General features: G+C 51.0%; 1 protein-coding gene across 2 annotated transcripts in view; it reads left to right on the forward strand.

Annotated features, from left to right (window-relative positions):
• The first annotated feature begins 2,661 nt into the window (after positions 1 to 2,661).
• LOC119091810 (excitatory amino acid transporter 2) overlaps positions 2,662 to 16,011 on the forward strand; it is a 41,019-nt gene continuing 27,669 nt past the window's right edge. For both annotated transcript variants that reach the window (XM_037214695.1, XM_037214696.1), the window contains exons 1-3: positions 2,662 to 2,882; positions 7,445 to 7,561; positions 10,352 to 10,477. In XM_037214695.1, coding sequence (XP_037070590.1) covers positions 7,456 to 7,561; positions 10,352 to 10,477 — 232 coding nt within the window. In that variant the 5' untranslated portion in view covers positions 2,662 to 2,882; positions 7,445 to 7,455. The remainder of the gene's footprint in view (positions 2,883 to 7,444; positions 7,562 to 10,351; positions 10,478 to 16,011) is intronic.

The raw sequence follows: 16,011 nt of genomic DNA on the forward strand, positions 1-16,011 counted from the left end.
AGACCATCACCTCTCGTATATGTGATGATGGTGCTGGCGTCATCAGACCATCGCCTCCCATGTAAGTGATAATGGTACTGACGTCATCAGACCATCGCCTCCCATGTAAGTGATAATGGTACTGACGTCATCAGACCATCGCCTCCCTATATGTGATTATGGTGCTGACGTCATCAGATCATCGTCTCCGCGTCTGCAGCAATCCCCCGAGCCAACGCCTCCGGGGGACTGGAGCAGTGACGATTTCGTCATACCGTCCCCCACGGGTCTGCAGTAATGTTACTGACCTCGCAGAGCACCGTATTGTGACCGTGCGGCACTGACGACGTCATTAAATCCTCGTCTCCCAGTGTGGTGCAGTGCCATGGAGACGACCCCACTCGGCGGACGAGTCTGTGATGGGGATGTTCTCACGCCATCGACTCTCCGAACGGTGGGGTAACGCAGCAAAACTCAGACGACTGTCTTCAGAAGGTGAGCGGTGACGTTCGTGAGCGTGGGTTCGAGTCTGACCGGACTCGGCCTCAGCTCGGGCATCATGGCCGATTGCGACTGAAGTGAGCCGATCACTTCACGCACGCAGTGATGCGGGCTCTGAACTGGTGATTTTAAAATACGGTGAACTTTAACTGACCTTTTTGAAAACGGCTGACTCGAGGTCAGAATCAGGCCTAAGTCGGCAGGAATAAGCTCGGATTCAGACTCCAACCAAAAGGGGAACCTAAGCTCAAGACACCTTTTTGCGACGGAAAATTATATCCCCCATGCAATGGTGTATACATATGGTATTGCCGACTAGACAAGACGCCTGATGGGATACGCTAGCTTAGGCTGGGCATGCGTTAGGCCTTTTGTAGTAGGATTCAAACGACTATAATTGCATGGGCTACAAACATTGGTCAAAACATCAACGAGCAGTGTCTAAGTCAGACTCAGGCCAAATCGATGTTTCTACAGCGGCCTGCCTGTAGCCGAAATATCATTTGAACACACACACACACACACACACACACACACACACACACACACACACACACACACACACACACACACACACACACACACACACACACACACACACACACACACACACACACACACACACACACACACACACACGCACACACGCGCACGCACACACACACACACACACACACACACACGCACATACACACCCTCCTTACCACACCAGGTCCACAGACTCACACCGGAATACCAGACTGAGCCAGGCCACATGTCACCAGGTCGGTGACGTCATCAGACTTCTACACCCATCAGTGGCGCTGATGTCAGCGGTACGTGACTACACCGATCAGTGGCCCTGATGTCAGCGGTGCGTGACTACACCGATCAGTGGCCCTGATGTCAGCGGTGCGTGACTACACCGATCAGTGGCGCTGATGTCAGCGGTGCGTGTTCACAACACAGCTGGGCGCGTTACGCAACAGAACGTCGGCGGTGCATCTTCAGCGAGAGGATCATGTCGTGTCCCGTGCAAAACTTATGGGAGGTTAGAGCACGGAGGCGTCAGTTGTGGGGGTAGGTCGAGCTGCACGTTTGAAAGTTATCGGTCACATGAGATTCGGGCGTAACCCGGTGTAACTTGTGAAGGTTGCTTCTATAACGTGCCAGTTACAGTTAGGGGTCAAAGGCGTGTCAACTACATCGGTTAGTGGCGTCTAGTTAGGAAATTGTTGGCGTAAGCAGTGGACTGCCACGTTTACCCGTATCTACAACTGGCTGCCGTCCAGTTTGTACCACAGGGTTCTTAAGTATATGGTAATGGATATATATATATATATATTATATATATATATATATATATATATATATATATATATATATATATATAAATGCTGCCATCACAGACGTTGGGAGCTGGTGAGTGAGTCCGGCCGAGTTCGTGTTGACATCACAGATTCCGGGAGCTGGTGAGTGAGTCTGGCCGAGTTTGTGTTGACATTACAGACGTCGGGAGCTGGTGAGTGGATCTGGCCAAGTTCGCGTTGACATCACATACACCCGGAGATGGTGAGTGCATCTGGCCGAGTTCGTGTTGACATCACAGACGTCGGGAGCTGGTGAGTGGATCTGGCCGAGTTCGTGTTGGCATCACATAGGCCTGGAGATGGTGAGTGGATCTTTATACATTTTATACATATACATTATATATATATATATATATATATATATATATATAGTATACAAAGTATAATGCTTCCCAGCTCCCTGCCATAGCCGCAGCCTTCCCGGTATGGCCACCGTTGCCTGGCTCCGTCGCAGAGCTGTAGCCTTTCCCGTGCTACCCACCCTGAACCGGGTCCTTGATCTAGCCGTCGTTCATTATATTCCCCGTTCCACCCATCACAGCGATCTTTGTGACCCCTGCCGCTAGCTCCACGCCAGCCGCCTCTTGCCGATGCGTGGCCTAGCTGCCGTCGTGTCCACGCCGCCATCCACCACGCGCCAGTCCCGCGACCTTGCCGTGACCTCTGCCACGCCGGCTGCGTCCTTTCCGGGATGGCCGGCGGCGACAGAGCGGGAGCGGCGCTCTCGCCTTGCGCCGGGGGCGTGGCCCCGCCCACCTGGGCGTGGGGCGCGTGCGCCCGCGCCGCCGGACCGGGTAGCCGTCGCCGCCTCCGCCGCCTCTCTGTCCCCGGCCGAGGTTGCGTCGACACCGGCCGGCGTCGTTCTCAGGAGGCTCCGGCCCGCTCGCCCGTTCCGCGGCTCCAGGCGCCCGTGCCCCTGCCGTCTCGCCGTCTCGCCGCCCGCTGCACCCCACGGCGGCCGGCCACACGTGAATGGAAAGGAGAAAAGTCGTGGACAGAAGAAGAGGTCAACAATACCCAACGCGCAAGGGATCGAAGCACCTGGTCTTGCTGGTGAGTGGAGCCGTCGGGTACGTATGGACACCTCAGACTTCGAGGAATGGTTTGTGGGGCTGGGCAACTCCACGCCGACACCAAGGGCGTCGAGAGATGGTTAGTTGATCGGACCAAGTTCGTGTTGACATCACATACGTCCGGAGACGGTGAGTGCATCTGACCAAGTTCGTGTTGTTATCACATGCGCCCATAAATGATGAGTGGATCTGGCCAAGCTCGTATTAACTTGATATACGTCGGGAGATAGTGAGTGGATCTGGCCAAGTTCGTGTTGTTACGCCCATAGATTATGAGTGGATCTGACCAAGTTCGCGTTGACATCATACACGTCGGGAGATGGTAAGTGGATCTGGCCAAGCTCGTGTTATCACATACGCCCATAGATGATGAGTGAATCTGGCCAAGTTCGTGTTGACATCATATACGTCCGGAGATTGTTAGTGGATCTGGCCAAGTTCGCGTTGGCATCGCAGACGTTGGGAGATGGTGAGTAGATCTGGCCAAGTTCGTGTTGACATCTCAGACGTTGGGAGATGGTGAGTGGATCTGGCCAAGTTTGTGTTGACATCGCAGACGTTGGGAGATGGTTGGTGGATCTGGCCCAGTTCGTGTTTGCTGCCCTCGCTGCCTTCACCTGTCCGGCGAAGAAGAGGCCGAAACATTTTGAGCATGCGTAGAAGAGAGCAACGTAGTCATTGTTGACGACCTTGGACAGGCGACCCCGCCAGAAGAGCCAAACTATGCCATTTTCCATCAGGGCGTGATCAAGACAACATATGCGTGCGTGTTTCATGACATCGTAGATATTTGGCTTGGAGTCTGAGACAAACGCAAACAAACGTCTCAAACAGCAGGTAGAAGGAAACCTGCCATGGTTTTCTAGTCCTTATCTGGCAGCAAGGTAGAGATTCTCGTGAAAACGTGTTGTTTGAATTTCTTACAATAGACAACGTACCTACGGACGCGACATCTAACTTATATCATTTTGTTTCATTGCTCACTTCGAGCATGTAGCCGACAGGTATCCATATATATTACAGACCTCTCCATTTTAGCGCGGGCAATGCAGGCGCGTTCTAAAAGTGGTTGGGAAGTGGTTTCGGGGAGATCAGAAGGTGATGTAGAAGCAGGTGATAATGTAGTCCTGAAAATGTCCGAAAATGTTAATCGGCTGGTCCGATTTAGTTTAGGGCTGGTCACAGAGTGCTCCAGGAGAAGTCCCAGCATCATCTGCTGCTATCATGATGCGTTCGAGGGGCGGTCGCGAGTTTGTTCGAGGGTGATGATGAGGTGGTTTAAAAGTGGCCGCAAGGTGGTAGCGTGGTCAACTGGTGGTCAGGAGGTAGTCCGGCAGTGAGATGGAGGTAATCAGAGACGGGTAGACAGATTTCAGGGTGGTCCGCACACGGTCAAAGGTGGGGGCGAGGTAATTCAGATGAAATGATTACCTCGTTGGAACATATAATTGAGGTCTTTCAACGGCAGTATGTGTAGCCAACCCGAAATCCGATGTTGTCAATGCTTGTCGAAATCTAAATGAGGGACAGATGGCTCCACCTCCTCGATACCGTTTCCGATGTCTTCCGATTACCGTGCCCAAGTAATCCCAATGCAACCAAAAATGTAGTTTTCGCAACAGTCTTCATTGCTACAGAATCGTGCGGAATAAACATGATTTCATTTCGGACGCATTGACAGCGGCGGTCACGAAAACAAGCCGGAGTAGACTCCACGTCCACCCTGGCACGAGCCATCTCAGTCTGACGTTATCGGACAGCCCCTCGAGTCAGCGTCCGGTGGTTTATGAAGGCGCGGGCTGCCAGAACAATTAGCACGCCGCAATGCAACGCCTTATCAAATTTCAGGTTACAGATGATAAATCTGACGTGCTCGTGTGTGTATGTGTGTGTGTGTGTGTGATCGCTTGTGTGGTAGGAAGGGCGGGCACCGCGGGGATTCGAACCCCGCACCTCTGGTTTCCCAGATGCGCAGTGGTTAACAGACGCGATAACCACTACACCACCGGCACCCCGACAACTCCGGCATAATCTAGCGGTCTATTCAAAGCTAATTCACATCAACCAAACCCAGCAGAACATAGGTGCACTCAGCCGGACTCCACCAAACCAACCCAACATAATACGGTCATACACATATTCCATAATCAAGCTGCCTTTTTCATAGCATCTGTTGAATCTTGGATGGGGATGTTACTCTGCATATTTCGGGCGCCCTGAGCCCCCCCCCCCCTCCCCCTATGCCGACTTATTGCTGACTATGCTGACTATGCTGACTTATTACACCGCTATGCCTCCCTTATGCTGACGAAAACAAGCCGGAGTAGGCTCCACGTCCACCCTGGCATGACCATACTATTGCTGAGCCCCCTCGCGCATAGGAACAAAAAAGGGAATACTGGACCAATAAAATGTAGCAAGCGTATGAACTGCCGGTACACTAGACACCTAAACACAACTATCAAAATCATCATCATCGTAGTTTTGGAACCCACCAGATGTGTATAATATATATATATATATATATATATATATATATATATATATATATATATATATATATATATATATATATATATATATATATATATATATATATATATATATACAGTATATAATATATATATTATATGTATATATTATGTACATGTATATGTAATATGGTATAATGGAACGTAAACCAGTGGTCAAAATCCGGAGAAAAATTGTGATTTCGGGGTCGGTCAGGTCAACACTTTTACTTCATCTCCCCCACCGATTTAACTAAGTGACATCCGTGCCCTTGAGTCATATTGGCTTGATCCCGAGCCGGAAGTCCAAGGTTTCCAGCGCCTTTGTGCTTACAGCCTGATTCACACTCACTTCGGCCGATGTCGAGTCCAAGTCTCTCATTCAAATTTATATATTTGAATCCGAGGCGGAGATGTCTGTCAATTCAACCAATTTACTTGACTCAGAGCCTGTATTTATAAATTTTTATATTTTTATTTATTTTTCTATTCTTTATATTTTTTCCTTATATTCTATTTATAATATATTCTATATATTCTTTATGTTTTCTATCTATTTATCTCAATATTTAAGAATCAAAAGAGTGCTGAGGACCACAACCCGGTGACTGGTGTTACGTGGGTTGGGGCGAAACCCGGAGATGCCGGTGGCAAGTGGTTTAGGGCGGGAGCTTAAATCATCGGATAAGTGGCTCATGGCGAGAGCCTGGAAACTCAGTTCAGAAGTGATCTGGAGCGGAAGCCTGGGAACTCAGATAACTGTTTTAGGGCGGGAGCCTGGGGGCTGCGATGATACGTGCCTCAGGGCCGAAGCCGGAGACTCCGGTGGGTGGCCGCCGTGAACCCAAGCGTGAGCCTGAACCAAGCGCTTCAGGGTGATAGCCTGCAAACTCGGGGAGACTCGGATGGCCAGTGGTTCAGGGCCGGAGCGTGCGGACTAGGATGGCAAGTGGTTCAGAACGAGAGCATGGGGACTCCGATGGTAATTGGTTCAGGTCGGGAGCCCGGAAACGCTACCCACTATTGATCTAGCTAGGCCCGACGCTCAGTGAGATGCCAGAGGCTGCGAAACAAACCCCTAAGGTCGCCAAATTGTGTTCGTGCCAAACGAGACCCAGTTTTTATGTGGGGAGCTGAAGGACAATAAACCTGTTTTGGCGCACGCACGCAGCGGAATTAAGGTGCGTAGTTTTGAAAAGAAGAAATCTGGTCCCATACGAAGGCCCCAACACAGGGGCGTTCCACTGCCCATTGTAATGTGTTACATGTGTTACATTTTGTGAGGTGATAGGCACTCCTTGTTATGTGTTGACTGCCGTGGCTTTTCACCCATGTGAGCTAGTCAAACGAAAGTAACGTTTCATCCAGACGGATTACGATGCCAATAATTCAGACATAAAAGCAGGATGCAAGCAACGCGCCTGCGTCATGTTCAGTGCCGGCCTTGCGATGTCTCCGAAGAGGTGCTGCACTAGGCGGCTGAGCGGTCTGGCTGCTGACTTCACCGCTGCAGCAAGCGCTTGTGAATATGACACGGCGCAGGATCAGCTACGTATTTCGCCAGATGTAGAACGGAATCGATGGTTTATGCAAAAATCGGTCGGTTTGTGTACGGACCACCCGGAAGTTATGATGCTTTGCACCGACTTCAGAGAGTCGCTCGGCAACTGTACGGAACGGAATGAAAGATCAGCATGTTATGGCTGTGTTTTGACAGCTTGTGTGATCTGGAATGCGCGTTTGTATGTATGTATGTGTTGGACCACCCCTTCTCCCATGGTGCAGTATTTCTATCCGTGTGCCTGTGCTTTCATCCGTATGTGTCGGGCACTATCGCACGAATCGCCGCACTGTGTTTGAAAGCGCTCGCCTAAAAATATGGGCTCGCGCTCATATTTTCACTCGCTCTTTCGTTATTACTTATCTCATATTACACTCGCGCATTTCTAGCTGCGCTGCAGCGAGCGTATTGCGTATTTCGTGTCCCCCCGGCCACCGCTGGCGCTGACCTACCTCACTGCTGGGGTTTCAGAAGCCGATAAGATGAGTCCCTCGACGAAACCGACCCGCTACGCGGCCCAAGCGTGGGTCAAGGACAATCTTCTGCTCATCGCCACGTTATCGGGCGTATTCATGGGCGTTGTCCTCGGTACGTATGAACTGACAGCTTCTACAAGTGGCATTGTCCTCTATGACGCCATTTTTAGTTCGTTGCTTGCTGACTCGCTGTGCGTGAAGCCGTGATGGCTTGGTTTGTGCGAAGCCGTGAGGCTGTGTTCATTTTTCAATGGCTACGACACGATTCAGTATTCGTGTGCCACTTGTATGATCTGGTTGTGGGTATAGTGGTAGATTGTGGCACGTAACGCAAGTGTCAACGATTAAAAACAGGCGAAAACTGGGAAAGGCAGGCTTCGCTCTTCCCCCAAGACTTCAAGAGGACTCCAAAATCTAACGACACTGTCATTATCCTGATAAGACCCAGGATGTCTGACGACCAGGGGCACCCTCAGGATGTCTGACGATCAGGGGCACCCGTGAGGTCACGTACACCCGTAACGTAACGCAACTCTCGAGACCATCCCGCTCGCAGCATGCTGTGAGGGCAAACAGGGGTCATCAGAGGCGATCAGGGGTCCACGGCATGGGTCTGGTCATGCTCTGAGTCTGGTGAAAGGCGATCCATGCGGTTGGGAGTCTGGACGAAAATATTGTGAGTTCTCGACAAAAACTGTCTTGTGAAAGCAGGCTTACCGAGATTACAGTACCGCCCGTTATCAGACATCACAATATCCTGTTTTAATATCACTGCCCCGAATGCTGCGGGGCACTTTGCCACTCGACATAATCTGTCTACGCTGTTACGTGTCACGTCTGTCGGCATGCTGAGACGGACACGTGGTTTCCACCCAGCGCGGCCTCGACACGTGGGCTCGTTACATCGGGTGCAGTGCTGGCGCACGCCCCCCGTGCCCACCAACGGCACAGGACACGGGGAGAGCCGCGGTCGCGCATAGCGAACGCTGACCTCCAACGAACACTGAGAAGGGCCCGCTCGCACGTATCGCACTGGTGCCCCCACGCGAGCGTCTTGGAAAAGCATGTGTTTACCGGTGTAAAAAATATGGGTGTGGTTGGTAAAACAGGGCCAGTGACTAGAATTCCACCTGTCGCGGGTAAGCGCGCATCGCATGCGGTCTGTCGTCCGCTACGTATAGCACAAAAACGCCGGAGGTCACGACCATGTCCCCTCCACCCCCTGTTGGGTGCCCTAGGTCATGATGACTCTTAAGTCATGACTGTTTTTGTAACCGCAATCGTGCATGTGGTCCATGGTCTTTAAACGTTGTAGCTGCGAAGCATACATGGTGGTGCTGCGAGCAGTACGATGCATCAGTACGCAAAGTTAGACGTTCACGATTTTTTCTACTATCCACGTCTGTATCTGGCCGACGTGATCGTAGTGTGCCCTTCATTTAGAGTGCTTTTCATAGCTCACTCGCTATTTCAAGGAACTCACCACGGTCGTTTATTTCACCCCAACAATTTGTCATTTAATAGACTTAAGCGTGAAAATTCCTGCCTCACTAAACACTCGGAATACCGAAGCGTTAATTTTCCAAAGGTGATGCGTGCATCCGCATTAAGGTGTCGCTTGGCGTTAACTCGGTAGTCATCATTGCACTATTTTCATCGTTCTAGCTCTGAAACTTTCGAGAAATCGCACTTCTCGCAAAAATGGCGTGTTAATATCCCGCAAGCAATGTTCATTCTCCATTAGGTAATTAAAAGTGGGGTTCATTCAGTTAGTGGTAATGCAGGCCGGGTATGTCAGATATTGCCCCAAGACCCATGGCACATCACAAAATGGTCTTGTGGTCACTTACCGTTCTCGTTGACCTCGTAAATCGTGCTGCGTCCTGAAGAAAATCGATCACTTGGGTACCGGAACCTTGTGTTTCTTGAGGCACTCGCATTTGAAGAGCAAATTGGACTAAAGCATGATCGTTTCAGTGCAGAACAGCCTGCCAGTACCATCCACAATTGCGGTATTAGAATCATGGCGTCGTAGAATGCAGCCGTAAATCAATGCTTCGTACTTTTAGTATAATTCGTTGATCTGTGCTACAAAACGCTGAGTTTTTTTTTCAAAATCGCTTATTTCCATCTTGTCTTTAGTTCGGGAATGTCCCTCCCCTCTCCGAAATGGCCAGCAATTCCTTTTATCGCGATTTATGGGACCCTTGAGCCCGTGTCACGACTCCGCCACGTTGCTTTGATGATGTAAATACAAAAACGTGCTCACAAGATGTAGCAATTCTCTGACGAGGGGTATAATGTAGCTCCTCTATGCTCAGCACATTAGTGACATGTCCCTTATTTTTCATGTTCTGTAATCTTTTTTGCATGAACATGCTACCGATTAAGCAACGCATGCACCAAACGAACTTTTTTGTTCGTGCCCATGCATAGTTATAATTATTTCACTCTAGTATAGTTGAAGGGAGGTGAGGCTAGACTGATCGATGATAAAAACCAAATTGTGCCACAAAGCGCACGTCTAGTAGTTTTCCATGTGCATATGCATGTATATATATATATATATATATGCATATTTACCTCGTATATATATATATATATATGTATATACCCGTTTATATATATATATATATATATATATATATATATATATATTGAATGGCGAGAAATTGCTGGGCGTGACCTACAGGGGACAAAAGCAGTCAGCACATGTGAACAGTCTCACCACAGGCAGTGCTCCACGGCCCGGAGCAATATGTTAGCCGCGAACAGCCGCGCCGCCGACACGCATGGTCACAAGATCCCACCCAGAGATCAGTGGTCGGCGAGAGGTGGCACAGCACACATTGGTGTGGCCCGTGACCGGACGTGTGACCTGACCGCGACCCCGGCGCCGCAGGCGTGTCGATCCGGCCCTACCGGCCGGACGAGACTACCAAGCTCCTGATCGCCTACCCGGGGGAGCTGTTTATGAGGCTGCTCAAGCTGATGATCGTCCCACTCGTGATCGCCAGCCTCGTCACAGGTCAGTGGTTAGCGGGACTTCAGTCTCGTCAGCGACTGAGCAGCTCGACAGGCGTCCATGGAGGGCGCAGCTCGCGGGTCAGGCAGCACCTCGCCCGATGGCCGGCAGCGGGGACCGCCGTCTCTGGCTAGCGCAGGCAGACTGTTTTACAGCAGATGTGGTCCGGTCGGAACGGGAACTTACGCGGCATCGCCGTGTAAGTTAGAGCGGCATCAATATACAGCGTCTGCAGTCAAGTCAGAGCGGTGTACGACATCCCCGGTCGATCGAAACGGTACGCGGCATCTCTGGTTAAGTTGGGACGGTAAAGGACGCCTCCAGTCCAGTCAGCGCTCAGGCCAGAGTCTCAGCGACCAGAACGGTGTACCGGAGTGGTCCGTATCCCCCGATCTGTGCTATTCTGTGACCTCTTTCATCGCGGCAGTGGGATCTGGCCATTAGCGTCTAAATCACGGCCCTTTACAAACATTGCACTGTTTTAGTGCCGCGGACCAGTCATCGGCTTACGTGTCGCCTGTCTCCGAGACCGAACACAGATACAGAGCCCGTTTGTCTCTTGGCGCCGACGACGATGGCGGAGGGTTGAATGGGGTCCACCGGCAGAGGGAGGGGAAGGGGGGAGGGGGGCGGGCGGGGCGGAGTTTGGACCGGCAGCGGCCCGGACCGGTCTCCGGTGTTAACAGGAAGTCGGGCCCATTGTCACTGTCTTCGATTGCGGCACGCGTCTGCCCCAGCAAAGCGGCTGGATGCACATCCTGTGCCGGTGTCAGCGCGGCCAGCGCCAGCCGCGCCAGCCCCAGCCGCCAGTCGCCTCTGGTAGATGGCGATATCAACAGAACACATAGGTCACACCTAGCCCGATCTAAATCCTCGCCTGTCACGGGGACCCAAACCGGCACGGAGTCGTGGGTGAGCGGCTCGACACACGCGCCGGCTGACAGCTGACGGTTGGCTGTGAACTGGCCAGCGACTCCCCGGACCGGCGACGGCTGGGTATCTGTTGTCCAGCGCTGCTCGTCAACCCTGTGCAGCACGTGGCGCCGGGCGGCGGTAATCGCGTGGAAAAAACTCCGCGCTGATCACCGCCATGTGGCGACGGAACGGCGAGTGGCACGCCGGCTGGTGGGCCACGGTACCAGTGGCACACCTGATGATGGTGCTAAGGTACCAGTGGTACCTGGCTAGTGGTACCACGGCACCAGCAGCTGGTGTCGAATCATGTACCGGCAGAGCGGGGCATGAATGAGAATGCCTGGACTCGGGTCAGACTAGATGCGCTGCTTTGTTAATGATAACATCGATATGAAGATGAGAACATCGCGTTTAAACTGAGATCGTCCGCCTGGGAGGAGTGTCCTGTTGAAAAGGTGAGCCCCGGCAATAGCAAGTCGTCTGAGACTGGTGGCGTCCGCCTGAACACCGAGATTGTCGATCGATTTGAGAACGATAATGCTCACATGAAACTGAGAACGCCGACCTCTGAGCGGCCGTCTGAGACTGATTGCAGATAAGGGAAAGCAATGTCCGGCTGAGACTGAAGCGCCCGTTTGGGACCAAGAGCGTCCGCCTGGGACTGAGAACGTTGGTCTGGTGAGAACAGTACTCTTGAGACCGACAGCGTCCGCGTGGGACTTGCTGATGGCGCCGGTCCTCAGAAGGAGCGCTATTCTAAGACCAAGAGTGCCCATCTGGGACGCAGCGCGCCGGCCGTGGAAGAGCGTTCTTTTGACCCAGCGTCCGCCGGGAGCCGGGAGGGGGGGAGGCGTCTGTCTGGGCGGAGACGGAGAGCGCCACCGGCAAGCAGATGCCGCTGCCGGCGCCGCCGGCCTCTGTATTGATTATCACAGGGCGGCAGCGGCCCCGTGACCAACGCCAGTCAGCTGGCGCCGCGCCGGTCACGTGGGAAGTTCCCGGATCCGGCAGGGCGCCGCCGCCGGAGAGGAGGTTCTGCTGACGGAGGCAGCGGGGGGTGGTGTCGCTAGGGCGCCCTGAGCTTTGATCGGGTTTGGCTTTGGAAGAGCGGCCATACTTGGGTGGAACTTTCGGTATTTCTGAGGTTTGAGCGCTCCAAATGCTTCCCACCAATACAATGGGGTGGATGCACATTCCGCAAAAAAGGTGACCTTAAATTCAATGAGCTCGCTGTAACGACTGTAAAGACGACCCCTTGCCATTGTCAACATTGTCAGCCCAATGATTGCTTCTAACAGATGGTTTTACCGTGAGATCACTGCTGGAGAACGTTTTTCAGCTTATGCTGGTTTTTGGAAGTTCTTAAACTTTACATTGAGCGTTCGGCACAGCAGGTCGTCAAAACTTACGGCAGGTTGATATCATATGGATGAGCGTAGCTAGTCCCTGGACGTGGACATTTATCGAGCTGGAGGTGTCTGCCATCGCTCCATCGTCGTGGTGTTTAACGCGTGATGACTGCGCTGCATATTGCAGCAGCGGACTTGCAGCAGTCTGAGATGCACCCTTATACGAAATATGAGATGCTGTTAGGAAATTAGATCAGAAAATACTATTTTACGGAGCCTTCATGCACAACCAGTAAGAACTATAGGACACCTTATATGTAACGTGAGATTTAAAAGATTGAGACATGCATAACAACGTGTATTGACATGTTTCCTCATATTACGTATGGCTTAGCACTATGTTTAATGTTTTTTAATGTTTGTCTTATAACACTAAGTGAAAATTTCTGTTTTTATAGTCCTTGCTCATCAGCTTAGTAAAGCGCCTCCCCGACGGCTCCCTGAACACGAGCGCCAATGGCACGCACTTGCTGATATCCTGCAAATGGCGTGCTCAGCCGCTGAGGCCGATGCGATGAAGTTAGCATCTCTAGCTCCCAGACCACACCAAGCCCGTGCGGGTACACCGGTTGTCTTGTATTGGGTCACACTGTTTTTGTGTGAAACCAATCTAAATCTCCAATACATGGTCAACAATACTTGCTAGATAGTGCGTGCTTAGGTTAGTTTTAACATCTTACTTGGATTTTTGAAACTGGCATTTTTGAAACGCCCCGTGTTATAGGTTTCCATTTACATTGATCACTGGTGATGCTATTTTGCAGTAACTACCACACCTCCGCAAGGAACTTGTTCTCAAATTAAGCGAAAAATGCGCAATTGTATGCAAAAGCGTTCATTCCGCGATGTGCGCATATTACAGTTTTTCAGTGAGCGAGTATTATGTCCCCGAGCGTATACTCAAAACTCACCCAAAACCAGATTTTGTTCAGCGCATTTGCGAGGCACGTGGCAGTAGAGCATCAACTCATGCACATGTCTACGGTACGTTTGAAAATGTCATTGGGCTGGGACATAATACATGCAAAAAAATAATATTTCAACCAGCTTGTTTGTACTGAACCTTTTCTGGTCTCCTCTGGCCGGCGCGGGGCGTGTTGTCCATTTCTCCGGGAGGCGGTCGCGGCCGCTGAGGCAGCAGCTGGCGACCGGTCCGGGTTTTCCGACTGGTAACCATCCGGAGCCGGCATAAACACCTACCCGAGCATAACGCCGTCTGCCCCCACGGGCTGATGCGGTGCACATCTGCATGTGAATGACGGAGATGCTGCTGCTGATCCATCATGCCGGAAGTAATGCATCAGTGACCCGTGGCTGATCGAAAGGAAGGGCAGCCACGCGGAGATACTACGGACGAGATATATTTCACATTATCTGTCTATCTATCGATCGATCTATATCTATATCTATATATATATATATATATATATATATATATATATATATATATATATATATATATATATATGTGTGTGTGTGTGTGTGTGTGTGTGTGTGTGTGTGTGTGTGTGTGTGTGTGTGTGTGTGTGTGTGTGTGTGTGTGTGTGTGTGTGTGTGTGTGTGTGTGTGTGTGTGTGTGTGTGTGTGGTGTGTGTGTGTGTGTGTGTGTGTGTGTGTGTGTGTGTGTGTGTGTGTGTGTGTGTGTGTGCCATTCGCTGTATCTCTCAGCAGCTTACATTCGACCTCCACGACAAGCGCTTGCCTGTATAATTACATAGGTGTATGCATATGACAATCGTGGTTAATTTTGTTGCAGCTAATTGTATGTTATTTGTGTTTTGTTGTATATTAATTGAAGCTAAAACTGATTGAGGAAGCTTCCGTTCATCCGTATTTTTTCGCTTACGCGGCATAATGCTTCCATAGAACGCGCATCACAGATATACCAACATTCATAACAATAAATATGTATGCTCGCATGGTACGTACACACGTACATGCATGCATGCGTACATACATACACGCATACATGCATACATACGTACATACACATGCACACGTGTGTGCATGCATACATACATGCATGTATACATACGTGCATACATACACAATACATACATACATGCATACGTACATACATACATGCATACATACATACATATATGCACTCAAGCACATTCACATAAGTATGCAGCCAAAATAAGGAGGCATTAGGCATCGTGTTACCCATCGGCATACATTCCTTAAAGCCGCGTATGTATATCCGTATATCTTAAAGGCATCGATGATGCAATGGTCCTGCACGGTACAGTTTCATTTTGCACGGCCGCCCCGCCGGTGGTTCAAAGGCACATACCGGTCCCATTTCACTGCAAATGCAGCGCACAGCGAGTTGGGCGCTGGTGACATCGTTGTTTGAGGCCTGCATAAGGCATCGCGTTTATCCGATATGGAAAGCAAATATTTGCGAATGGCTGTCACCCTATATATTTTACGACTTACATAAACTATATACCACATGGCTAACAAACTGAGGAAAAACGCCCATATCTCGGACCAGCTGGGTGGTGCGGGCAGCGTTGCTACTCTAAGCTACTCGTAGCGGGCAGTCCTATCTCAGCGCCCCTCAAACAAAATGTGTGCGCCTTACTGCATCGGAGACGAATCACGACAAAATCGATTGCGCTCATTAATCCCTTTCAGTTGACCAACGCGATTTATCGAATTTCTCGCTCTACCTGGGTGGTGGCCGTTGGGCCATCAGTTATTTTGGCTGCTGTCCTTGGCATCTGGCATAGGTCGGATACCGCTGTTTTGACGTGAAAATTGTTATGACGCACCGGCTGCAGACAAAAATAAAAAGTCTGGTCAGCCCATTGTTCTGCCCCCTACCAGACGTCGGATGAAACTTAGCGCTGCCAACCTGTTGGCAAGATGGAAGCGAATGACGTCTTTCGTTGTCTGTGAAATATTCGCGGAGCTCGCTTCTCTCGACCCGTGTCCCGGTTTGCACGTGTGGCGCAGTTGGCCGGTGTCTTCTGCGGCTATGCCGGTCGCCGCCGCCAATTGGTCGTCGCATGGCGCAGGTGTCGGGCGCGCCAGATTCGTCTAGACCGCGTCTGTTGTTGGTGAAATGCCAAACACCGGCCAACACTGTCAGACCGATCCGCCTCGTAGTCAAGACGTTTGGACCGACCCGGCCGCAGCCAAACAGAACTTCAGTCGGTGGTAAACGCGCCTCGGTTGGCGCGCCCATGGTACATCCGATTGTTC

This window comes from Pollicipes pollicipes, unplaced genomic scaffold (genome assembly GCF_011947565.3).
Source record: "Pollicipes pollicipes isolate AB1234 unplaced genomic scaffold, Ppol_2.1 Scaffold_3447;HRSCAF=4054_pilon_pilon_pilon, whole genome shotgun sequence".
Taxonomy (NCBI): domain Eukaryota; kingdom Metazoa; phylum Arthropoda; class Thecostraca; order Pollicipedomorpha; family Pollicipedidae; genus Pollicipes; species Pollicipes pollicipes.